General features: G+C 35.2%; 1 protein-coding gene across 1 annotated transcript; it reads left to right on the top strand.

The window, feature by feature from the left end:
- Positions 1-384: 384 nt before the first annotated feature.
- ZMYM1 (zinc finger MYM-type containing 1) lies at positions 385-24630 on the top strand. The gene is made up of 9 exons (XM_010977555.3): positions 385-486; positions 9528-9697; positions 10902-10974; positions 11169-11418; positions 17141-17315; positions 19824-19977; positions 20840-20977; positions 21158-21195; positions 21545-24630. The coding sequence occupies exons 2-9, from the start codon at positions 9602-9604 to the stop codon at positions 23840-23842; spliced, it is 3222 nt and encodes a 1073-aa protein (XP_010975857.1). The 5' UTR covers positions 385-486; positions 9528-9601; the 3' UTR covers positions 23843-24630.
- Positions 24631-25119: the final 489 nt, after the last annotated feature.

The raw sequence follows: 25119 nt of genomic DNA, 5'->3' as shown, positions 1-25119 counted from the left end.
AAACCTGAAGCCCCTCCGCATTTCTGCGAATAATTCCTTTTATGGAAATTCACTCTGTACCTAGCACTTTACTAACCATTGCCTTTCTAATCTTCACAAATTTATAACATAGGTACTATAATTATCCTCGTTTCCAGGATGAGGAAATTGGGATTTACAGAAGTTGCCAAAAGAGCCATCTCTCGAAATCAGGAAAGCTAATTGCCTCTCCTGAGCTCTGAGTCAATCTCGACGATGCCCTCTAGCTGCGGCTTCGAGGGTAAGCGCCTAGTCGGCCGTCTGGGCTCTAACCCTCCCCGTCTCCCACCTCCTTTCCTGCCCCAAGACCGCCTTTCCAAGCACATGGAGTAGACGCCCGGCCGGGCCGGCTGCACTGCGCATGCTCGGCCGCAGAGCACGACGGGAAAGGGGCAGGGCCTGAGAGACCGTTTCGCGTCGAAGTTCGTTTGAGAAACGTCGCGCGGCGAGCGTACCTGAAAGAAACTGGTAAGCTTCCTTAAGCGGCTGTGGTGCCGGTCTTTATGCCCGTACTTTACCGGAGAAGGGCTGAGAGTTTCGGCACTCGGAGGGAGGATGAGGCGTGGGGGAGGGCCGGGGTTCTAGGTGCCCGGCCCTGCGTGCAGATGCCGCCATATGGGGGTCGGGAATTCAGGGTCAGGCCCCTGGATTGTACTTGTGGTCTCCTTTAACCTTGCCCTCGAGAGTCGGGTCGTCGTTGCCCCCCGGTTTCCAGCGTTTCTCGCCGCCCACTGCTCCTGCGCCGTAACTGGGCTTTCAGTCTTTGGTCTCTCTCCGCGGCTTCCGTTTCTAAAACGTTGACTTGATCACACTTGTAGATCTCCTTCGTTAAGCAACGATGCTTTCAAACTTAAAAAAAATCTTAGGACTTCTTTTGCAAAAAGAAGTGCAAGGAATCTTAGCTAAAAGAGATGTTTACCGTAAAAGTTTGGCTTGTGATAAATTCATATTTGTAATGGGAATTAGATGAAGGTGCCATCTTTATCACTTTTTCAGTATTTTGCTTTAGTGCACAGGATTGAAAGTATCTTGGTTTGCATGGACTGGTGTTTGCAAATGGTGACATTTTTAGCTTTCTCAAGATGCAGTCTCATCATACTTTTCAGTTAATCTGAACTGAAAGCTTGGAAGTGGGTGAGTGGAGAATTTCCTCTTTAAGAGTTGACTCCCTAATAACATTTGACGATAGCTTGTGTTTCTCATCAGAAATATGTAAGACAAGAAGCCTCCGAAATTTGTAACAGGAACTATATTACACTTAGCCCTGTCGGAATCAGGACTCAACACTTCGCCCATTTAACTCTAGGCTGAGGCAAGAGCAGCACTGTAGATGCCCTTGCTAAAATGGTGAATTCGCTTCTAGGATTTTCTATGGGTGGTATACAGGTCAGAATCCAAAATGCATACGTGCAAAGCTGTAACCTTCCTCATCAATGACACAGCTACAAGGAATTGAGCTGTATTCACCCAGATGGCAGGAAAAGCTATTTTCTGAAGGTCTCTTGTTAATCTAGCACAAATTAGTGCTTTGGAAGTCTCCAAAATTACTTAACTTTCGGTATGTAACACAGTTAAGTGTATCTCATGGTTTTACTAGTTTTTTTAGAGTAAATTTTTATTTAAAAAGCAAAATACGAATTAAATGTTTTCTGAACTCCCCAAGCTACTAACTTACAAGGTTAAGTTCAAACATCTGATGTTCAAGGACCTTCCTGATGTGACCCATGTCTGCTTTTCCAACTTAATTTCCTTCCACTAGCACTCTTGTATTTTATCTTTATCTTTTTATAGCTCCCATATATTTGTGTTTTTCCACATGCTGTCCCTGTACTTGGAATATACCCCATTATTGCTTCTTAGACACCTACTTTAAAACGTAGCTCAAATTTCATCTTCTGGAAGACTGCTTTGACCATCTTCTCTTCCCTCATTTCTGCTTTGTACCTTGTATACATTTACACTGCTGCAGTTATCATACTATGCTAGGCAGTATTATGAGTGTCTGCACATCCTAATTAACTCTGTAACCCCAGTACCTATGTACTTCATGAGTAGTGGGCCTACATGAGCCTACAGAACTACGAATGGGCATTTTAGTTTGGTTTAAAAAGCATTTAGCCTTCCATTCCAGTCTTCCTATCATGCCAGTAAAAGAGCTTGCAGAATTCAACGGAGTAAAACAAATGTTTGCGAAGTGTAATGCATGAAGAAGTAGCTGTAAAGCAAAGAAATTAGTATACCTGCTTCTGGATGCTTACAATTAATCATTGTATTTTTACTTTGGTCCATACCACACCATCTTAATTACTATGGCCTTTTTGGAAGTCCTCCAACTTTTTTCTTGAGATTGTAAAGACTGTCTAGGTTGTGTATGTTTTATATACGTTATAATCATCTTGCAAGTTCCACAAAAACTCCTACTGGGATTTTGATCTGTAGCTCAATTTGGGGAAAACTGACATAAAACTTTTGAGTCAGTGAGCATGCTGTATCTATTTAGATCTTCCTTAATTTCTCTCAGCATTGTTTTGTTTTCAGTCTAGAGATTGTGACATAGCTCATTACCTTTATCCGTGTATTTGATGTTTTATGATGTTATAGAAAATAGTTATTTCAAATTTTTAATTTTCTAATTGTTCTAGTACAAATAAATATAATTGATTTTTTTAATATTGACCTTGCTAAATTTACTTAAATTTCAGCAGTTATTTGGAGATTCTTTTGGATTTTCTATGTATACATGCCATCTATAAATAATAACAATTTTACTTATTTCTTTTCAAGATTTTTTTTCTTGCATTATTAACCTGACTGGAATCTCTAGTACAGTGGTGAAGAGAATTGATAAGAGAGGAGATTTTAAACTAGTGTCCTTGTACTATCCTGTGATTCTGCTAAATTCACTTATTCTAGTAGTATTTATTGGGATAGAGTGAGAGGAAGAGGAGATTCCTCAGGGTTTCCTATATGCACGATCATGCTATCTACAAATACAATTTGTTTACTTCTTCCTTTTCTAATCTTTATGCCAAATTTCCTTTGAGTACTTCTCTTGAGCTTCAAGAATTTCCTTCAGCATTTCTACAGTGTAGGTTTGTTGGTGATAAATTCTCACCATTTTCATTTATCTGAAAATGTCCTTATTTCACCTTTATTTTTGAAGGATATTATTTACTGACCATAGAATTTTAGATAGTTCCTCCACTTCCCCCAAGCATTTTAAAAATATTCCATTGGACTTCACTGTTTCTGACAGGAAGACAACTTTCATTCTTATTTTTGTTACCCTGTGTGTTAATGTCCTTTTTCTCTATCTGCTTTTAAGATTTTCTTTTTATCTTTGGTTTTCACCAGTGTGACTATGATGTGCATAGTTGTGTTTTCCTTTATAGTTATCTTATTTGTTATTCATAGAGCTTCTTGATTCATGTGATTTGATATTTTTGTTCATTTTGGGGAAATTATCCAGCCAGTATTTCTTCAGATATTGCTTCTGTTGCATTGTCTGTTTTCTATTATTTTGAGACTCTTTTTGCATGTATATCAGACCTTTTTGCTGTCCCACATGTTGCCTACATTATTTGTATTTTTATCTTTTTATGCATCAGTCTGACTACTTCCACTAACCTGTCTTCTATTTCACTGTTATAATTAAATTCATCTATTGAATTCTTAATTTCCGTATTTTATCCAATTCTCAAATTTCCATGACTTTTTTTTAATTTATCGCGGAATTCTGCTGAACTTTTCCATCTTTTTCTCTATTAGACACATCAAAGGGGAAGGGTGTAGCTCAGTGACAGAGTGCATGCCTGGCACGCACAAGGCCCTGGGTTCAATCCCCAGTACCTCCATCAAATAAATAAATACCTAATTACCTCCCCCCAAAAAACAACAACAACAAAAACACATCAAAGTCCTCACCTGATAACACCAATATGAGTCACCTGTAGGTCTGTTTCTACTGTCTTTTTTTTCCTCTTGGTTTTCAGTCTTGTTTGGGGGCATGGGGTGGCAAGGGGAGTTTGCCCCAAAGATTTTTATACTGGACATTGTGGTTGGAAATCTTTAGAGACTCCTCCAGAGACGGCTGCATTTCATTTTGGCAGGCAGATAGTACTAGCAGATTACATTGATCCTGTTGAGGGATCCTGTTAGGCATTGATTGCTAGGGCTGATCTATTTGGGTTTGCCCTTCAAGGAAGTAGTCTTTTCTGCTGCAGTGTGGTGGCCCTTACTCTTAGGGCACGGCTCCCCGAGTCTCAAGTGAAAGTCCCCTCTTCCTTAGCTGGGCTTAAATTTCAGCTGTTCTTAGTGTTGCAAAGCTACTATAATCTCTTTTCAGGTCTTTAATCTCCCACCTGCTATTTTCTGCTAGGTTTTTTTGGAGTCTTGGTCTGTAGATGTGCAGTTTTAGAGTCAGCTAATGGGAGGGGGGATATTTGTATGCAGATTTGGGGCTTATTGCTCTGAGGTTCTCCCCTCTCCCAGATTGTGCCTTTTTCGTTCTAACAACTTAGGCAACTCAGAACTCCTGCCTCCTTAGGTCACTATGCTGCTAGTTTCTGCTTAGGCTTTTTCCTCTATCCTGGCAAGTGCCCTCAGGGGAAAAGCCTGTCAGTTTTCTGATTGTTTCGGGAGGGTTTAGCATGCTTAAAGCTACTTTGTTATGCCTAGTTTTATCAGCTTTATTTTTAATTCTTGCCAATCTGGTAAAATCTGGAGCTGAGTTGGTTTAGAAGCTGAGTAAAATTTGAATAGGCAAAAAAATGACTTTGCATGAGGAGAACACTATAAGCACAAGTATAGTGGGGAGGAATTAAAGTGAAGCAATTTGAAACATCAACTTTGATGTAATAAAATTTGTATTTAAGGAAAGACAAAAAATTTTAAGCGTGAAATTCTTTTTCTCTTTGGGCCTCTTCCCTCCCTCTTTAGTGTGCAGTGTTACCTATACATTGTACATTAACCAGACCTCCTCAAAGGTGGGAATGCATGCTGGACTGTAAGGATCAATTTTTCCCCCTTTCTTCTGAGGCTAGCAATATAACTTGTTAAAAGATTAGCATTCTTTCCCAGCTCTGTAAGAGACCTTGGTGATTTGCTGCTCGCTTTGTATGTGCTTACCTGGATTGTGTGTCTTTGATAAACTTTATGTAAAATGTCAGTATCTCATTTTGATATATGATCCCTTGTCTCAAAAATGTACATGATTGTGCCTTCAACTTCTAACAGGTGAAGCAGTCCTCACAGCTTTCTGAGAGATTATCTCCCAGGTTATAAATCCTCAGATTGGCTCAAATAAAATTCTCTTTCTTAGATTGACTATTGATTAATTTTTCATCAACAGGTTTATGTATATAGTATTGTACTATTTTTCTAGGAGGAAAGTGTCTGTATTCCAGCTAGAGATTTGTTTGTGTGTCCAGAAGTTATTCCTTATAACTTGCAATTTCTTTTTGTTTTTATTGAAGTAGTTGATTTACAATGTTTACATTTGTGTTAGTTTCAAGTATACAGCAAAGTGATTCAGTAAAATACATTTTTCAGATTATTTTCCATTATAGGTTGTTGCAAGATATTGACTATAGTTCCCTGTGCTATACAGTAAATCCTTGTTGCTTATCTATTTTATGTATAGAGGTTTGTATCTGTTAGTCCCATACTCCTAGTTTATCTCCTCCCTTCCTTTTCCCCTTTGGTAACCATGTGTTTGTTTTCTGTGTCTGGGAGTCTGTTGCTGTTTTGTATACAGATTCATTTGTATTTTTAGATTACACTTACAAGTGATATCATATAATTTTTCTTTCTCTGCCTTGCTTACTTCACTTGGTATGATATTCTGTAGTTCCAGCCATGTTGCTACAAATGGCAATATTTTGTTTTTATGGCTGAGTAGTGTTCTGTTGTACATATATTCCACATCTTCTTAAACCAGTCATCTGTTGATGGACACTTGGGTTTTTGTGAATAGTGCAGCTATGAACATTGAAGTTCATGCATCTTTTTGAATTAGAGTTTTCTCCAGATAGATGCCCAGGAGTGGGATTCCTGTCTATATGTTTTGGAAATTAAGCCCTTGTTGGTATTTTCTCCCAACTGTAGGTTGTCTTTTCGTTTTTGTGGTTTCCTTTGCTATGCAAAAGCTTGTGAGTGATTATGTCTCATTTATTTTTGCTTTTATTTGTTTTGCCTTTGGAGACTGATCTAAGAAGATATTTCTATGATTTATGTCTGAGAATGTTTTGCCAATGTTCTCTTCTAGGAGTTTTATAGTATCATATCTTATATTTGGGTCCACATTTTGAGTTTATTTTTGTATGTGGTGTGAGGGAGTGTTCTAATTTCATTGATTTACAGCTTTCCCAACACGGCTTGCTGAAAAGACTGTCTTTTCTCCATTGTATGTTTTTGCCTCCTTTGTTATAGATTAATTGACCATAGGTGTGTGGGTTTATTTCTCTGTTCTGTTCCATTGATCTCTATGTCTGTTTTTGTGCCAGTACCATGCTGTTTTGATTACTGTAGCTTGTCATATAGTCTGAAGTCTGGAAGGGTTATGCCTTCAGCTTTGTTCTTTCTCTTTTACAGTTCCATGTAAATTTTAGGATTATCTGTTCTGGTTCTGTGAAAAGTATCATACGTATTTTGATAGGAATCGCGTTATATCTGTAGATTGAGTTAGGTAGTATGGCAATTTTAAAATATTAATTCTTATCCAAGAACAAAGGATATCTTTCCATTTCTTTAGATCGTCTTCAGTTGCTTTTTACAGTGTTTTATAGTTTTCAGCATATAGATCTTTCACCTCTTGTAAATTTATTCCAATTTTTTTTTTTGGAATAATTTTGGAAGAGATTTTGTTTGTTTTTTTTTTAACTTTCTCTTTCTGATACTCATGTTTTACTATAAAAACAAATGTGAATTTTGTTTTCTGCTCCATCATATAGCTCTCTATGGTTTAAACTAAAATGTTTTAAATTACTTGTTGCCAAGTAGTATTAACCAGCGGGAACCATGTTTCTCTTATTACTGTTAATAGTCTCCAACACATCTGTAGTTTAGCCCCAGTTTGGAAAGATGGGTGGGACTATATTAAAAAGAGATCTCTAGAACATATTTTACTCCTATGTTATTTGAAAAGGAAGTAATTTATTATTCATATATGTCTCTTTTTGTTTCTTTAGTAGCTAAAGAAATGTTATATACCATTTTCCTCTGCCTCAGAAATATATTTTAGATTACTTACATTTTCAGAGTACTTTCTATTCTTTGCCTGTGTGATGACTGACATGTTTGAAGGGATTCCAAGATGCCAGAACTCATAGATGTTTTATTTTTAATTAATGTTTAGACTTGCATAGCATATTTACTTTCAGGTGAAGGGAATCTACTTAATGACAGTCTAGTAGTTCATTTCCTGTGAGTTTTGCTTTGCTGGTTGTATGTAATGCTCAGATGGGTTGAGCGAGGCCATATCAGCTCTATTGCACTTCACAGTTAGGCTTTATTTAATTTTCTGCCTTGTTGATAGAGGCTTTCAGTAAAAGCTGAGTTAAAGATTAGGGTGAGGTAGGTGATTAAGCCCCAACCTCAAAAATAAAAGATAATAGCAGAATTTGGGGGTCTTTCGTGTACTAACTCAGATAAACCATAGACCTGGAATTACTGCAGTAAGAACTTTGACTTAACCATATCTGTTTTAGTTATCCCCTACCCTCCATAATCATTAATTGTAAAGCCCTTTTTTAAAAAGTGTACCCATTTTTCTTGGAGGTGATATAAGAAGGGGAATCCTGGACACTTGTACTCTGCAGCCAAACTAGGATGGCAGGAAGAGAAAGAGTTCCATAGGATTTAGAATTGGAGGTGGCAGCTACCAGAAAAACGGAAAATAGACCTCAATTAAAGAAGGACACAAGGAATGAGTCTGTCCTTGAAAAAGAGGCCATGGGGCCGAACAATCAAAAGACTCCTATAGTTCCTCAAAAGTTACAAAGTGGTATTCTTTTTTAAGCTTGAATGCTCAGCAATCTTTTATATTGTGATTTTGGATTTTAGCTATTGTTAAAAAACAAAAATTCAATCTGGTAAATTTGAAGATCTAATTGACTATATTCATGAGTCGGGCAGTATCCCGTCTAGTAAATAGAAGGGCACTCCAAGGAGCTGTACAAAATGGAAGGTTTTTATAGGCAGAAAGAGAGTAGGACAAAGAAACTAAAAGAGTATTTTAGGTAAGGTCACCTTCCTTTAGAGAAAAGCAGAGGAGTCTTAGGCAAATTACCTCACTAGTGCTACCAGGAAATTAACAGACTAATTGACTTAAAATTCCACTCCAGTGAGAGGGTGAAACTGAAGTTAGGTTAGGTGTTTTAAGTCTTGGTGGAACTCAGCACAAGTGATTCCATTTGGGGCTGTTGTTTCTTTTTTAACACTGTTTACCAAAAAGGAATCCATTCATGGAGGGTTGGGGGCATTAAGTAGAGGAAAATAGATTCAAGACATAATAAGAAGGTATATTTGATACAATTTGTTGATTAAATGTAGGGATTTGTGAAGAACAGGAATTTAGGACTACCCTTAGATTTCTGGCTTAGGAAATTGGGTATACACCATAATGCCATTTCCCAAGAAAGGGATGTATGTAAAGCAGGTTTTGGGGGATAATATAAGAGTATAGTTTTAGATCTCTTGAGTTTGCGGGACTTGTCAAACATCCAAGTGGAGAAATTTAAGAGACAATTAGGTATATGAGCTGAGCACAGGCATATGGGGGAAATTAGCCTATAGATAATAGTTGAATCCGAGCTTGTACTCTTAGAGCAAGCAAGAAGAGTTCTGAGGAATTGTGCTCTGGAGGAACACAAATATTTAGAAGCAGGTGAAATAAATGTTTGAGAAGAAAATTGGCAAAGAATTAGGAGGAGAAATGGGTCTTGGAGTCATGGGATTCAAGGAAGGAGAGAATTTCAAAGAAAGAATAGTCAGAATGTATGTAAATGCTTCTATGGGAGGAACCAGTAAGGTGGGGAAGAGGTGTTGAAGATACAAATGATAACCGGCTCTGTAGGAGGGCAGTGGGGTGGTTGGAGAGGTAGTGAGTGTGGGTGATTGAATTAACCTCAGATAGGCAGCTTTACATTTTCTAAGACTTTGTAAGTTAAAAATGAACTTGTGAGAATAAAGATGTTTAAAAGGGCATGGAGCAGGGACCAAGAAAAATAAATAAATAAAATTGTGGGTTTGGTGGTTTTATGCTATAGTCAGGCTTAGGGGAACAGAAATGGAGAAAACTAGTCCCAGAAGAAAGCATGGAGGGTTATCTACTGGAGAAGTGTAAAGCAGTGCTATATTGGGGAGTAATGGATGAAGAGAAGGAAGCCAGTATTACTGTGAAAAAAGCGAGCAAGCTGTCTAAAGAACCTTTATGCTTCCAGAAAATTACTACATTTGAAGAGACTACCTTTTAAAAATCAGACTCTTCATCAATTCATATATTATTTTAGGAATCTGGAAACTATTCCCCAAGAAGAAACCCATTAGTTTGGAACTGGAGGATTTTTTTGTATTAGACACTAAGATGAAAGAATCAATGATAGATGGTGAATGTGACAAGGCAGTGGCACCGCAACTGAAGAGGCTAGGTGAAATTAAGACAGAACCCAACAATGCTCAGGTAAATATTTTACCTTATTTTCTTTCTTCTAGAGTAGCTTTAATTATAAATTTTAATTATGCAGATGCTGCTTTATTGGTTGAAAATCTTAATTCTTTACCTTCCCCAAAGCAGTTGACCGAATAATACAGTATGTGCTAAGTGTGATAATGGGTATATGCAAGAATGTGAGAGAATGGACTGTTTGGAAGTGGGTTTGGGGGTTGATAAAAGGATTGCTTAGGGGTATTATGGGCCTAGATGACATTAACACATTTTTGTTTTCATTTTCCTTAAGTTGAAACAATAAATATAACTAATTAAGTGTTTTTATGCTTCTGTCTCTATTAAATAATAGAATTAGTACATTTTAAATTCTTAGAATTTTTTCTTTATTGTTTATCCAGATTAGTTTCATGTTCATTAAACTTTTTTAGACATATCAAATGCTAAAGAACCTGTAAAGGATAAACTAAATCAAGCTGTGTTTTGTAAATTGGGCCCAATTTGCTTAGAATGTTTGTATATGAACCGGCTGAAATTTATAATGAAATGAAAAGTAATTTCATTTTTGATTTATTTTTAGTACTCGGTTTAGAAATAACCAAAAGTAAATCAGTACCAAGTAAGGGTATGATTCCCATTGAGTTGGTGACAGTGGGGAATGTTGTCTATCTAGGAAGTATCTGTTGTTTCTTCAGTAGGTTTCTTGTACTTTCAAAGACATAGATCCAGTTTCGGTAGATTGCCTGCTGCTCTGAAAAAATCGTCCTTTGTAAGACTCATTCAGCCCAATCTAACAATTTTTGTGGGGTTTTTTGTTTTGTTTTGTTTGTTTACTTTTTTATTGAAGTATAGTCAGTTTACAATGTTGTGTCCATTTCTAGTGTACAGCATCAATTTCTGTGTTTAAGGTCTTTATGAAGACAGCTGTTAGTGATTAGAACAAGGAGGGATAATAGGTGTCATTATTGAGTGTTTCTATTCTCTGTTTGTAGTAGCTACTGAGGGACTGTGTTAACAAAATTTATAAAGTCATATCTAGGTACTATAAAAATATTATAGTACTTGATTGGTGTTATCAGCCAAAAGTCACCAAAAGAGGAGTGCTTACTTATGTACTACGGTTCAGTTCAATTATACAATTCACTGAACAGATATGAGCATAATATATCATTTTCTGTTGATTGACTGGTTGGTATCATTATTTTCTACTCTCTTTTAGGAGTATTGTCAAGCCCAACAGCCCAAAACTCAGGAGAATGAACTGAAAATAAACACTACGTTTTCAGACAGTGGTAATAGAATTAAGTTAATCATATTTATTTTGACCAATATTATAGATAACTCAATTTATTCTACTTTTTTAGAATGCCTTTGAATAATGCATTGTTTGTTTTGGGTTTCAAGTCCAAGAGAAGTAACCTGAAAGAATGAATACTTAATTTTATGTAAATATTAATTTTTTTCCTTCCTGTTCTGTGTGTTATAGCTTCTCAGTTGACTACAGGCATGCAGCTTTCTCTGGCATCATCTGGCATGAATAAGATGCTTCCTTCGGTTTCAACCACAGCTATTCAGGTTTCCTGTTCTGGTTGTAAAAAAATACTTCAGAAGGGGCAAACTGCTTATCAGAGGAAAGGATCTACTCAGCTATTCTGCTCCACACCGTGCATCACAGAATACATTTCATCTGCCAGTTCACCAGCTCTTCCCAAGAAAACTTGTTCAAACTGCTCAAAGTATATAATTCTAAATTATGCCCCCTTTTACTTCCCTACATAGATCTCGATCAGAATCTTGGTTGTAATTTCCTACAGTTTCTTTTTTTCTAAAGAAGTAATCACCTTGGTTTAGTGAAAAGAAGCTGCTTCTACTTTCAGTGACTCTAACTCAGTCTTCAGAAATCATTTTTTGTTTATCAAGAGATTTGCAGAAATTAAAATAATAGGAGTTCTGTTTAATGACTTCTGAAACTTACTTTCCTGTTATTTTTATTTGAAATTCTCTATAAGTGGGGTTATTGCTTACCCATTCTATTTAATTATTTAACTGTATAGGGAGCAGCCTACTAAAAATTAGTCATATGACAGTTATTTTGAATCTTCCAAGGTGTAAAATTATATAATGTTTCTTTTGTAATGGCAAATTAAGTTGTTTAATTCTTTTGAAAAATGGAATGGCCATAGGTAAACATAGATGTATGTATGTAATCTTTTTAAGTTTTCTATGAACTATTATTGGGTCTTTTTTCCTAACTTTTTTCACATATGTAAGGCAATTTAGGTAAGGAGAAAGGAAGTAGTAGTGATTTCATAATGTCCAGAACTTTGAATTCTTATCTTGTTATGTATAAAGGATCAATGCTTTGAGAGTCCTATAGTACTATAATTCTGGTTTGTTAGTTAGTATCCATTAAATGCTAATGTTAACTTTTAAATGTCTTTGTTTCAGAATAAGAAAAAACATAGGCCACCAATTTTGCTACTAAATATAATAAATTCCTTTCAAATAACATCTTGTTCTGGAATCAGGTTGCCATAATCTTGCTTCCTCAGTTTACATTTTGCTACTCAAATTATGACCCTTGAGTAGCTGTATCAAGTTCATCTAGGAGCTTGTTAGAAATGCAGAATCTCAGGTCTCACCCAGACGTACTGAATCAGAAGTGCATTTATCCCCAGCTGATTCATATACATGCTAAAGTCTGAAGAGCACTGAGAACTTTTCTTAGTATTCCTATCTGTTTTGTGAAATGTACATAAGAATTATGATGATTAAATAATATATTTAAGTGATGAGAACAATACTGACATGTAACAAGAACCCAATAAATGTTAGCTATCACTATTGTTCTGTTAACAAACTCAAACCCTTTTCTTTGGTTGCTTCAGCTCCTCATTTGGCTGCTGCTTCAGGAGTTGTTCCTTGCTTCAAGTCTTCCTTCCCAGAACTCTACTTACCTTCCTCTTGTGCTTTTTAAAACCTTTATATACATTGTCCTTTTTCTTTTTTGCTCTGGCTGTATGGCACTCTTTTCAGCATGCTTTCTTTCCCTACAGAATCATAAAACTGGAAGGGACCTTAGAGATCATCCAATCCAAACATTTTCTTTGGTTTTGAGGAAAGTGAGGCCCTGACAAGTTAAGGTCATGTTGCTGTGTTTGGAGTTTACCCATTACACATCTTCAGCAGAGCTCCCAGACAGATTGAAAAGGCTGTAGCAGGAAAGATTAGTGTGTAAGTTGTTCTCTAAGGCAGAGAAATCCAATAGGAGCAAAAACACAGAACAAGCTTTACTTCCTTTGGGATAAAAATATTTTGATACAAAATAATATTTTATAGATTGGTGGAAAGGTGATGTAGTGATGCTTAGGTTGGGAGAGAATCCATTGTTCAGAGTAACCTGTGCTTTTTTCAGAACTTTTTATTCCACATTCGTTAGCCTCTTGTATTAATGTATAGTTCTCAAGATTTTAGCTAATTATCTGTTAGCTAATGGGTGAGTTTTTTTAATAGCAGTGATTTAAAATCTGTTTTGTGTCAATGTAGTTTTTATTCTAGTTCATGAACCAAGTGAAAGATAGTTTTGAAAATGACAGTTTAAATCATGTTAGAAAGAGAACTCTTTTTTGAGAGCTTTGAATTTGTGTCATTTCTGTACTTCAGTATGCCAGTTGAAACCAGCCTGAAAGCAATCAACAGAGTTCAAAATAAGCCCATGCACTAGAGCTGTAACACTCATTTGTAGGGAAGTTGTTCAGAACTATGCTCAGCATTTGGTTAATTTTAGGCACTTTCAACAAAATTCTTTTTTTTTTTTTTCTTTTGTAAGGCCTTAGTAGATTAGAAGCTCACAACCTAGTAGACTAGTAACAGTAAAAGCCAGTAAGCATTTTCAGACTTTCATGCTTCTGCCAGCAGTTTCTTCTGCCTTACTTTCCACTTGGCTAATTTCTTGCTGTCTTAAAGGTCTGCCTCAAATATCTTTACCTCTTGTCTATTCCCATACCATTCCTTCTTCTCCTCTTACTACCCCTACCCACCAAGATAATTGTTCCTTGGTCTGTGTTTTCATAGTGTACATAACTCTGAAAGCACTGATTTTAAAATTAATGTTTTTAAAGAACTGATATTGCCCCAGTTAGACTATGAACCTCTTGACATTAGGGACCAGATTATACTCATCTTTATATCCCCAAGGCCTAAACACTGCTTGGTATTCAGTGAATCCTAGAAAAGTTTTTGTCACAACTCAGGTACTGCATCTAGAGCTACTATTTTTTTTTTTTTTGATTGAAGTAGAGTTGATTTACAATGTTGTATTTCTGGTGTACAGCATAGTGATTCAGTTATACACACATAACATACTTTTTCACATTCATTCTCATCATAGGTTAGAGCTATATTTTAAACCAGTAAAATGACTAATGTTGTGATATTGAAAATTAACCTGTTACTTTTTGGTGCTACCTGCTTAAAAAGGCAGAAAGATTATAAAACAGACAGTCCCCAACTTACAATGATTCTACTTAATTATTTTTCGACTTTACAGTGGTGCTAAAGTGATACATGTTCAATAGAAACCTGCTTCGAATTTTAAGTTTTGATCTTTTCCTGTACTAGTGCTGTAGTATTCAGTGTGATATTCTCATGATGCTGGGCAGCGACAGTGAGCCACAGCTCCCAGTCAGCCATGTATCACGAGGGTGAACAACCATACACTTACAACCATTCTGTTTTTCAGGTTCAGTACAGTATTCAGCAAATTACATGAGATATTCATACGATTCATACTATAAAATACAATTTGTGTTAGATGATTTTACCCAACTGTAAGGTAGTATAAGTGTTCTGAGCACCTGTAAGGTAGGCTGGGCTAAGCTGTATTGGTCTGTAGATTAGGTATATTAAATGCAGTTTCAACCTTTGGTGTTTTTAATCTAAGGTGGGTTTATCTGGATGTAACCCCATCTTAAGTCGAGGAAGATCTATATGGTAAAAATTTGTAAATACTGAGGTGTTAAACAGTATTGATTTCAGGAGTTTTTCATCTGGAAGACTTAGACTGAAAGATAGTCTGAGGGTTCTAGGTATCTTGGTATTTCCTGTAGTAACAGTTCTCAAATTTTCTGGTTTCTGCACCCCTTTATACTCTTAAAAGTTTTTGAAGACCCAAAGAGCTTTAGTTTATGTAAATTACACACACACACACACACGTGTGTGTGTGTGTGTGTGTAATGTTAGAAATTAAAGCTGAGGAATTTTTAACCATTTAATTATTAACTCATTTAAAAGTAATAAACTCAGTGCATGTTGACATGAAAAATAGCCTTATTTAAATAGCCTTTTTTAAATAGCCTTCTTTAAATAGCCTTTTTAAAAATTCTGTGAGGAGAAATTTTAAGAAAAATTTAGTGGGCATTGTTTTACTAGTTTTGCAAACCGCTTTACTGTATGGCTAGGTTCTCAGACAGTTTCAGAATGCTACCTCTGCATTCAGTTTGTTACAAAATGCTGTTTTGGTTGAAGTCTGAAGAAAGTCTGACCTTACAAATGAGTTATTTGGAAAAGGGAGGAGTGTTTTAATAGCCTTTCAGATATTTTGTGTATGTTCTTTGATACTACATGAGTGGTAGTTTCTTAAAGGTTAGTTGAAATGTGGAATCTGAAACCTTATCAATGAATTTTTTGTATTGTCACATTAAAATTTATTGATCTATTTATATTTTGAATGATTGTTTTACCCATGAATGATTTTTGTTGCATGCTATCATTTGGAAATTACTGGTTCGCTGAGGTATGCAGATCTTCCAGATGTTGTCATATTTCATTATGCAATATTTTAAAAGTCATGTCTAGTTTTTTTGTTTGTTTGTTTGTTTGTTTTTAATCACTCATCTCATCAAGAAAGTGTACCTATTGGGAAGCTATCAAGCTGGAGATGGCAGATACAAGTTTTCCAAAATTCTAATTCTCAGTGAAAGCTCGGATTTTATCATTGGCAATGACTATTGCCAGTTGTTTTCCTTGAAGTAGCAGTCTTTATTCATTTTTGAGATAACCACCTCTCGATAATAGTTTGTCTGATAGTCATTCTTTCAAGCAAAAATGTATTCCATGAAAAAAGTGGCTAACTCAGGTTATAACTCTGTAATATTTCTACATGGGATTTGCCTTGAGACAACCATCGTACTTCATTGTGCAGGGGAAATACTTTTGCCTCTGTCCCATTTCATCTCACAGAATATTAAAACAATGTACTCAAGGATCAAGTTTTTAATCAATAACTTTTACAGTAAATGCATGGCAGTGAATACCATAAATACTGGTACATTTTGGTGCCACTGTCTTGATTTGTGCTAAATAAGGCTCTGGCAGTTTTACCCACTATTGCTTTTCTTCCCCTCCCAGTTTATTGAGGTAAAATTCATTTAACAAAAACCATTTCAGTATCATTTAGTACATTCTGACAGTGTTGTACAACTGCCACCTCTGTCTAGTTGCAAAACATTTCTGTCATCCCAAAGTAAAATGCCTTATCCCTTAAGCAGTTTCTCCCCATTCCCCTATCTCTGCCCTCCTCAACCCATGGCAACCATCAGTCAGCATTCTGTCTGTGGATTTGTATGTTCGGGATATGTCATATAAATGGAATCATACAACATGTGACCTTTTGTGTCTGGCTTCTTTCCCTTAGCATAATATTTTTAAGTTTCATCCATATTACAGCAGGTAAATCAGTACTTCATTCTTTTTTTTATAGCTGAATAATATACCACAATTTGTTTATTCATTCTTTTGCTAATGAACATTAGAGCTATTGCCATCTTTTGGCTATTGTAAATAATGCTGTTAAGAACTTGCATGTACATGTACTTTTTTGAGTCCTTGTTTTAAATTCTTTGAGGTACATACCTAGGAATTGCAGGGGCCCATCGTTGCTTTTGCACCATCAGTTCAAGTGTAAACAGTGAGAAAGGCAAATAAGATGTTCATATTATGAAAATAGTTTTGATCTTGTGAACCTTCTGAAAGTATCTGGGGAATCCCCAGGGATTTGTAGACCAAGCTTTTAAATCCTCTTGTCTTGTAGGTTCCAAAGTTCATCAGGTATGAGTATGATTTCTCATTGTCATTCTATTATTAGCACCAACTAATACAGGCCAGGTAATCCTCAAAACTGCACTATCAGATGTGTTTATAATCCTTACTTTATAGATGAGGAAATTAATAGTTAGGGAATATAAGTGATTTAACTGTTACTTACTGTAAGTGGTAGAACTAGATAACCAGATTCAAGTTTTCTTATTTAAGGGCTGATGTTACTACTGTTTCACAGTTCTTCAGGTAAATGAAACAACAGGGCAGAGAGTTACTTAAGGGAGTGGTTTAGCTTGTGAAGAGAAAGAAAGAATTACGGTAAAAAAAAAAGTTTAATGGTGACTTTGTTATTTATTTTAGAGATATTTTAAATCTAAAGGATGTAATCAGTGTCCAGCTGGAAGATACTACCTCTAGCAAAACTTTTTGCAGCCAGTCTTGTCTTTCATCATATGAAGAAAAAAGAAAACCATTTGTTACCATATGTACTAATAGCACTGCAGCCAAGTGCAGCATGTGTCAGAAGACTACTGTTGTAAGTTGCCATTTTTCTTAACCTTTAGAGACTCTAATTATTCTTAAATATCAGTTCTTACTGAATCTTTTTTTAAATCCTAGATTCAGTACTTAGTAAAACACCGGAACGTGAGCCACCATAGTCTTTGCAGGAATGCCTGTTTTTCAGAGTTTCACTCTGCTAACAACATCATCATGAACTGTTGTGAGAACTGGAGCTTACTGTTACACTAGCTCTTGTCTGTTTTGTATACTTCAGATGGAAGGACAATCTCATTAGTTCAGAGAGTATTACATCATATAAGCAAGTATGAATAAAGATCTGTTACATAAAGTGAGGACCACTGCATTTAAATTTGAATGCATAGGACTCAAATGAAAAATTGAAGATTGAGTTCCTTCCATTAGTTGGCTTGTGAAAGTTTCCACTTGAGGAAAATGTGAGGGTATTGATTTTAGCACCATTAGGAGTAGATTCAATCGGTAGGATGATGGAGATGAAATAGAAGACTTCTGACAATTCTTTCTTACATAACAATTCATGATAAATGCTTAAAGAATCTCAGGGTGATCATCTTACCTTGAAGAAAAGGCAGAGGGAAGCTTGTTTATCAACTAGATAGCCAAAATAACAATAGTCTACTGGTAAGATTAAGCCACAAAAAATTTTATCTTTAATTCCATGTATTTAATTCTCACACCTAAGCAAGGTTAAGATGAATCAGGAATGTAACATGCTTTTTCTGAATCAGGAGTCATAGGAGGCCAATGACAAATAATCCCCTGTTGCTGATAAGGAGAGCCTTGGGTGGGTGGCTTTGAGAGCAGAGAAGCTGGCCCTGCTCTGCTAGATTAAGTGGAATGAACACAGTTAGTGGTCTGAGCCCCTTTCATGAGGTGGGCCTATTTTGCTCATTCAGATGATGCTTTAAGATGCAGTTCTAGGGGGAGGGTATAGATCAAGTGGTAGAGTGCATGCTTAGCATGCACAAGGTCCTGGGTTCAATCCCCAGTACCTTTGTTTAAAAAAAAAAAAAAACACATAAACAAATAAACCTAGTTACCTCCCCCAAAAAACTAATAGAAATTTTAAAAAAAAAAGAAGACCTAATTCTATCCCTGTAAATTCTTCCTGTAAAAACAAGCAGTTGAAGATGGGAGTCCTAACAAGCCACAATTCAAATAGGTCATTTGTGAGCCACATCTTTTCTATAGCAGAATGCCCATACCAAGAGAGTATCCTGCCTTGGCCCAGAAATGGGAGAATGGAAGGCATGGAACCCTTTGTCTGAAAGCAAGAAATGCCATTCCTTCTTTTCTTTCTCTACCCCTCCCACTCAATAAATAGACCTTGTCCAGTTTTTAAGAGCCTGTATTGAGTACTCATTAAGCCTGTGCGATGGGGCAGGGCTGATTTGGCTGGATGTGTTAAAAAGCACCACCTAACTCTGCCTGCTGTATTTAAGATATTGTGTGATAGTAATAATGGAGAAAACCCATATTGTTAGTGAACTATAATCAAGAATTACAGAAATGTTCAAATCTATGAGTCTAAACATTAGGTGGCTTTTTATTTCAAAACGGATTGTTTGGTATAATTGTAATAATTTTGGCTACATTTTCTTAATAGTATATTAGTTAAGTATTAGCTTTCCCATATGAGTAATAAATTAATTATAAATTATACCACTGTTGTTGGTTAATGTTAAATATTGGTGAATTGTATTTCTCAAAATATGAAAATTCATACTAATAAGGGACAAAAATAGCAAATTTCAGAATTACACTCTGGTTTTTGTTTCATTGTTCCTTTGCCTATCCTCTTCTTTCAGAGAAAAAGAAAATCTGTGTAAAATATTTTCATCTGTCTTTGCACTTTGTACCCATAAAAGCAGTTCTATTTCATCATTGCCATCAGTGTTAACTACTTAAGTCCAGGAATGTTGGTTCCTGTTCCACCAGAAACAATTGGTGTTGAACCTCACAGTTTCTATCCTTTGCACAGTTACTGCTTACAGAATGTACTGTATTCCAGACCTCTCACTGCTTGTATTCTGATTTCTTATAATATGCTTGCAATTTTTACCATGAAGTTAGCCTAGAAAACAGTGATTCCTACAGCATGGTGCAGTGTATGTTAGGTACCCTTTTCTGGCTCGTCCTTAGCTGTGGAAGGCTTTCCTGAGTTGATGCCTAAGCTGGCATTGAAGAAAGACTTATAAGACTTTTGTTCATTTGTCCAGTTGGCTTTGGTTGCCTAGGGCGGTGAACATCTTTCAAGACCACTTTCTTCATGGCTTGTATATGTATTATTGCTATTAACATATCTGACAAATAATCATAGTTATCCAATAGATTGATTTTCCTTCATTTTAGTTATTATAAACTATAGGTGTCTTTTTTCTGGTTTTTAATTAAGTGCAAAAATGTGACTTTATCATTATTATTTGTAATATTTCAACTAAGAGCAGAGGTAGTATGTTATGTCATATACCAGGAATATGAATATTATTTTACTCTCTCACAGAAACCGGCCAAAACACTTACATCTGTTCTGTGCAAATCATTGAAGCCCTCAGATGAAATGATTGAGACTACCAATGACTTGGGGAAGACAGAGCTTTTCTGCTCTGTTAATTGTTTCTCTGCTTATAGTAAAGCTAAGATGGAATCTTCTACAGGTAATATTTGTTTAGCAGTTATCAGAGGTTTAGTAACGATTGAAGAATATTACTACTTTAATTTATACCTTGATTCATTTCCAAATTAAACTGATAGTCTAAAACTTGTTTCAAAGAAATGTTTTCCAGTATTTTTACTTAAGAGGAAGACTACTACACCACCAGAGAGTTATTATATTTGTAAAGATTGTTGTGTTAGAATAGAGAATCTTGTACTTAGCCCTGCTTTGTAGAAAATAAGTCTATTATATTTTTCACATGAAGTAGAGCTAGTTATAAATATTTTGACGTTCACTAATAGAAGAGAACTGATAATCCAGGGCCAACTATGTATTCCATCAGAGAGCTTCATATTGGACCAGTGGTGCTATTTATATGGACAGTGGAGTGAATTATTTCCCTGGGGCTTATACATCATTCATACTGGCTTATTAGAGAAAACTCTGCAGTACCAGCTTAGAAACCAACCTAGCTCCATTCATATTGAGGTTTATGAATCCTGGAAGAGTTAGAAACGATACCCATTCAGAGATTCTATAATAATCTCTCTTCTGTTCTTCATGGGTAATTTCACAGTAAAGATTTGCTTGACATTTCAAGCAAATAGTATGAAAGGACTGAGAAGTTGTGTGCAAAGGTAGAAGATATGAAATGATGGGAAATGTAAATTATCAGTTTAATGTTGTTATTAATGTTATCCTAAAGTACCTGGCCATCCTTAAGTACTAATAAAAATTACTCTAGTACCCAACAGTACTTAAAGCTATTAGATATTTGCATTATAAGTTGAAATATGTTATTAAACATGTTTTTGGTTGATTGATTCTGCCTGGCTTATAAGAAATCTTTTAATTTTTATCAGTAAATGTTTCTGTGGTGCATGATGCTTCAGTGGATCGCCTTTCTCCAAAGAAAGATACAACTCCAGTTATAAGCAATATAGTATCACTGGCAGATACTCATGATGCCCTGCCCATCATGAACTCTGATGTACTACAAGGTAAAAATTGATGTGAAGACATTTGACATATACACTGTTCGCTGTGCTTGATTAGAATGTAGAATCTGTCTTTATTCTAAGTTTTCTTTTTGTTGCCTGATATGATATAAACAATTATAATTAATGATGCTATGTTATAGATTATGGTAAAGATCTTGAACTTATGCCTTATCTTAACAGGTACAGTTTCTTCAGTAACAGCAAATGTCATTACGGATGTAAGTTTTATTCTTAATGTTTTTGTTACAGTCTTCTTTTTTTAAGCTTTCCTTTTTAAAATATATTTTGTATGTATGTGTGCTTAAGCATATTCGTTCCTGTTTTGATCCTGGAGCTCAAAAAGTAGAGCAGTAAATGCTTTTGATATTCACATTCAATTTCTCAGACCTCAAGTTTGACATGAAATTAATAATACTAAGTTATAAATAATTGTTCATGTTTCCCCCTAGTGGAGCTCATACTGTAACTCACCCATTGATTTTATTGTGTTAGTAGGATGGACATGTTCAATATTTTAATTATTTGAAAACTGTTCAAACAAATACTATTTTCTCATTTTCTTCCAAGATTCCTGAGAGTTCACCGAGTGAATCAAGTAATGGTGTTGCTAATAGTAGTGTGGAACAGCCAAGCCTTTCACTATCACCAGCACTCGGTCAGCATACAAGTGGCTCCAGTATGGATGTACAGAAAGATCATGTGTCAAACCAAGATGCTACATACAGTATGAAATCTATGAAAATTAGTGATGGACTATGTCACCTAAAATTTACGTCCAAAGTACAAAAAGTTAAAGGTAAATCACGAAGTATTAAAAAATCTTGGTGTTCGAATTTTCAGCAATTAGAAAACAGTATTAAAAAGGACATGGTATTCTGTTACTCATGCCAGTTGTTCTGCCAAAAAAATTTTAGCTGTAGAGGAGAGTCATTTGCAGGCCAGGGAATTTCCAATTGGAAAAAAACTCTGGAAAAATTCAGAAAGCATGAAAAAAGTGAAATGCATTTGAAGTCATTGCAATTTTGGAAGGTATACCAGTTTTGTGATGAAGCTGTTAGTGACAGTGTATCTAATCATTCAAAACAGAGTGAAGGAAATAAGAAGTACCTAAAGCTTATAATTGAAAATATTTTATTTCTTGGAAAGCAGTGCTTACTCTTAAGAGGAAATGACCAGTCTATTTCATCTGTGAATAAAGGCAATTTTTTAGAATTGTTAGAAATTCGAGCAAAAGATAAAGGAGAAGAAATGTTTCAACTTATGAATTCACAAGTTGACTTCTATAATAGTACACAAATTCAAAATGATATTATTGAAATAATAAAGACTGAAATGTTACAAGATATTGTGAATGAGATCAATGTCTCTTCAGCTTTTTCAATAATATGTGATGAGACAGTTGATAATTCCACTAAAGGACAGCTCTCAATTTGTGTAAGATACCCACAAAAAACATCAAAGGCTGTATTAATTAAAGAAAGGTTCTTGGGTTTCATAGATGTTGAAGAGATGACTGGGACCAACTTACATAGGACTATCAAAACCTACCTGCAGCAAATTGGAGTTGATTTGAATAAAATACGAGGCCAGGCCTATGATAGTACCTGTAATTGGAGGGGAAAATTTAATAAAATTGCAGCAGAATTCAAGAAGGAAGAACCAAGAGCTTTATACCTACACTGTTACGCACATTTTTTGGATTTAGCAGTGATTAGGTTTTGTAGAGAATTAAAAGAGCTCCGAAGTGCTCTAAATACTCTCAGTTCTTTGTTCAACACTATCCATGTATCTGGGGAAATGTCTGCAAATTTTCGAAACATTTATAAGCTAAGTCAAAATAAAACATGCAGGAAACATACATCACAATCATGTTGGACAGTCCATGATCGTACATTACTGTCTGTGATTGAGGATCTTCCAGAGATTATTGAAACACTAGAAGTTCTATCAAGCCATTCTTCAAACACAAGTTTAGCTGATGAACTGGGTGATTTGTTGACATTGGTTTCCAAATTTGAATTTATCTTTTGTTTAAAATTTCTTTATCGGGTACTAAGTGTTACAGGAATTCTTTCCAAAGAGCTTCAGAGTGAAACCATAGATATTTTTTCTTTATCTTCAAAAATAGAAGCAATTTTGGAATGTTTATCCTCTGAAAGAAATGATACCTATTTCAAAACTATGTGGAATGGAGCAGAAGAAATATGTCAAAAAATAACCTGTAAAGGTTTTGAAGTTGAAAGACCTTCATTTCAGAAACGAAGAAAAATTCAGAGAACAATAGACCTTGGCAATTCAGACAGTATGTTTTTCCCTGCCTCAACAGAAGAACAATATAAAGTTAATATTTACTACCAAGGCTTGGATACTATATTACAAAATTTAAAATTATGTTTTTCAGAGTTTGATTATTGTAAAATGAAGCAAATTTCAGAACTGCTGTTTAAATGGGATGAACCATTAAATGAAGCAACAGCCAAAGATGTCCAAGAATTTTATAAACTTGATGCAGACATCATCCCAGAGCTTAGATTTTATCGGCAATATGCAAGGCTCAACTTTGTCATAGATTATGGTTGTATCAACTTCAGCAACCTTGGCTATTTGTTTATTCAGCATGGCCTTCACAATAATATTCCTTGCATATCAGAGCTATTATATATTGCTTTATCTTGGCCAGTTACTTCAGCAAGAATTGAAAACTCATTTTCTACACTGTCTCGTCTTAAAACATATTTATGTCATACCAGGGGACAAAAAAAGCTTAGTGGCCCGGCCCTAATGGCTGTTGAGCAGGAATTGGTAAATACACTGATGGAGCCTGAAAGACTCAATGGAATTGTGGAAAAGTTTATCCTCAGGTGAAAGAAATATAATACTTACTAACTTGAATTTACCTGAAATTTTATATTTCTGTTGCATGTTACAGTTGTTTCAAATTTTTGTCTTCTAAGAAAAAAAGTTTTTTCATCAGAACGTGTAACATTTACTTTGTTCAAAATTCATAAGACACAGAATGATAGACAATGAAAAGTCTCCTTCCCTTTTTAGTATCCAGTTCCCTCTCCCAGGGAACTGCTTTTTGAATATCCTTATGGAGATACTTAATCATAAATGTACTATGTAATGCACAATGTTCTTCAACAACTTGCCTTTTTTAACTTAACATGGTATTTTTGAGATTGTGCCATATAAGAACATGAAGGGTTTCTTGACTTTTTTCTTTAAAAATGCCTAAGTTCTAATTGTATGGATATACCATTAATATATTAGAGCAGTTCCATCTGACAGACATGTTACTTTTTTCCAGCCTTTTACTGTTATAAATAATGCTGCATTTAATAACCTTGTACATAGTTCATGTTGCACATAAGTGAGTTACTATAAGGTAAAAATTTAAATTGAAGTTACTAAGTGAAAAGATTTGCACATTTTTATTTTTGATAGATATTGGCAAATTGCTTTCTGTAAGGATTGTGCCAATTTATAGTCCAGCCAATAATGTGTGAGTGCCTTTTTCCTCAAATCTTTATAAAGTGTTATAAAACATTTTGATCTTTGCCAATGTGTTAGTTGTAATGGCCTTAATCTCTGTGAAGATTAAATCTCAGAATTTTTTATTTTCACTTAAAGAATAAAATTATCTGCTTGAACCATTTGTGTTTCCTTTTCTGTGAAATCTCACATTTAAACATTAAAACTCTAAATATTGATTGGTTTTGGTTGATATAACAGTGAATGACACAATAGGAATTCTTAATACCTACTTTATGAAAACACTGCCTTTTTTCAAGTAATTTCAAAAAAAGGGCTTTTTCTGTCTTTATGCTTTAGAAAAGTTTAGACAGAGGAAATCTATTCCTCAAAGATTTAAGAGTTTAGTGGTAAATTATTTGAGCCTGGGTTTTTGTTTTTTTTTTTTTTGGTTTTTTTTTTTTTGAGAATATTTCTCTGCCCCTTTTCACCTGCAGTTTCTTTCTCTCTCATCAATTTTTATAACTTCTAATTTTTCTAGAAAGAGCATCCATTTCATTGAGTCATTCTTTCAGATGTATTTGCTCAGAGTTGTAGAATGTAGTCTCTTAACTTGTTCTGTATACCTGTACTGGCTTTCTTCATTGATCAAACATTTTCTTTATCTT

The sequence above is a fragment of the Camelus dromedarius genome, chromosome 14 (assembly GCF_036321535.1).
Source record: "Camelus dromedarius isolate mCamDro1 chromosome 14, mCamDro1.pat, whole genome shotgun sequence".
Classification (NCBI taxonomy): domain Eukaryota; kingdom Metazoa; phylum Chordata; class Mammalia; order Artiodactyla; family Camelidae; genus Camelus; species Camelus dromedarius.
This window is presented reverse-complemented; position numbering and strand designations above follow the sequence as displayed.

What these genes read in the sequence shown, in the direction of transcription:
- ZMYM1 (XM_010977555.3), top strand. Translation starts at nt 9,602, where the DNA reads ATGAAAGAATCAATGATAGATGGTGAATGTGACAAGGCAGTGGCACCG. An exon ending in CAGAACCCAACAATGCTCAG is followed by an intron (nt 9,698 to 10,901) that starts GTAAATATTTTA and finishes ACTCTCTTTTAG; the next exon opens with GAGTATTGTCAAGCCCAACA. An exon ending in CAGCAAATGTCATTACGGAT is followed by an intron (nt 21,196 to 21,544) that starts GTAAGTTTTATT and finishes TTTTCTTCCAAG; the next exon opens with ATTCCTGAGAGTTCACCGAG.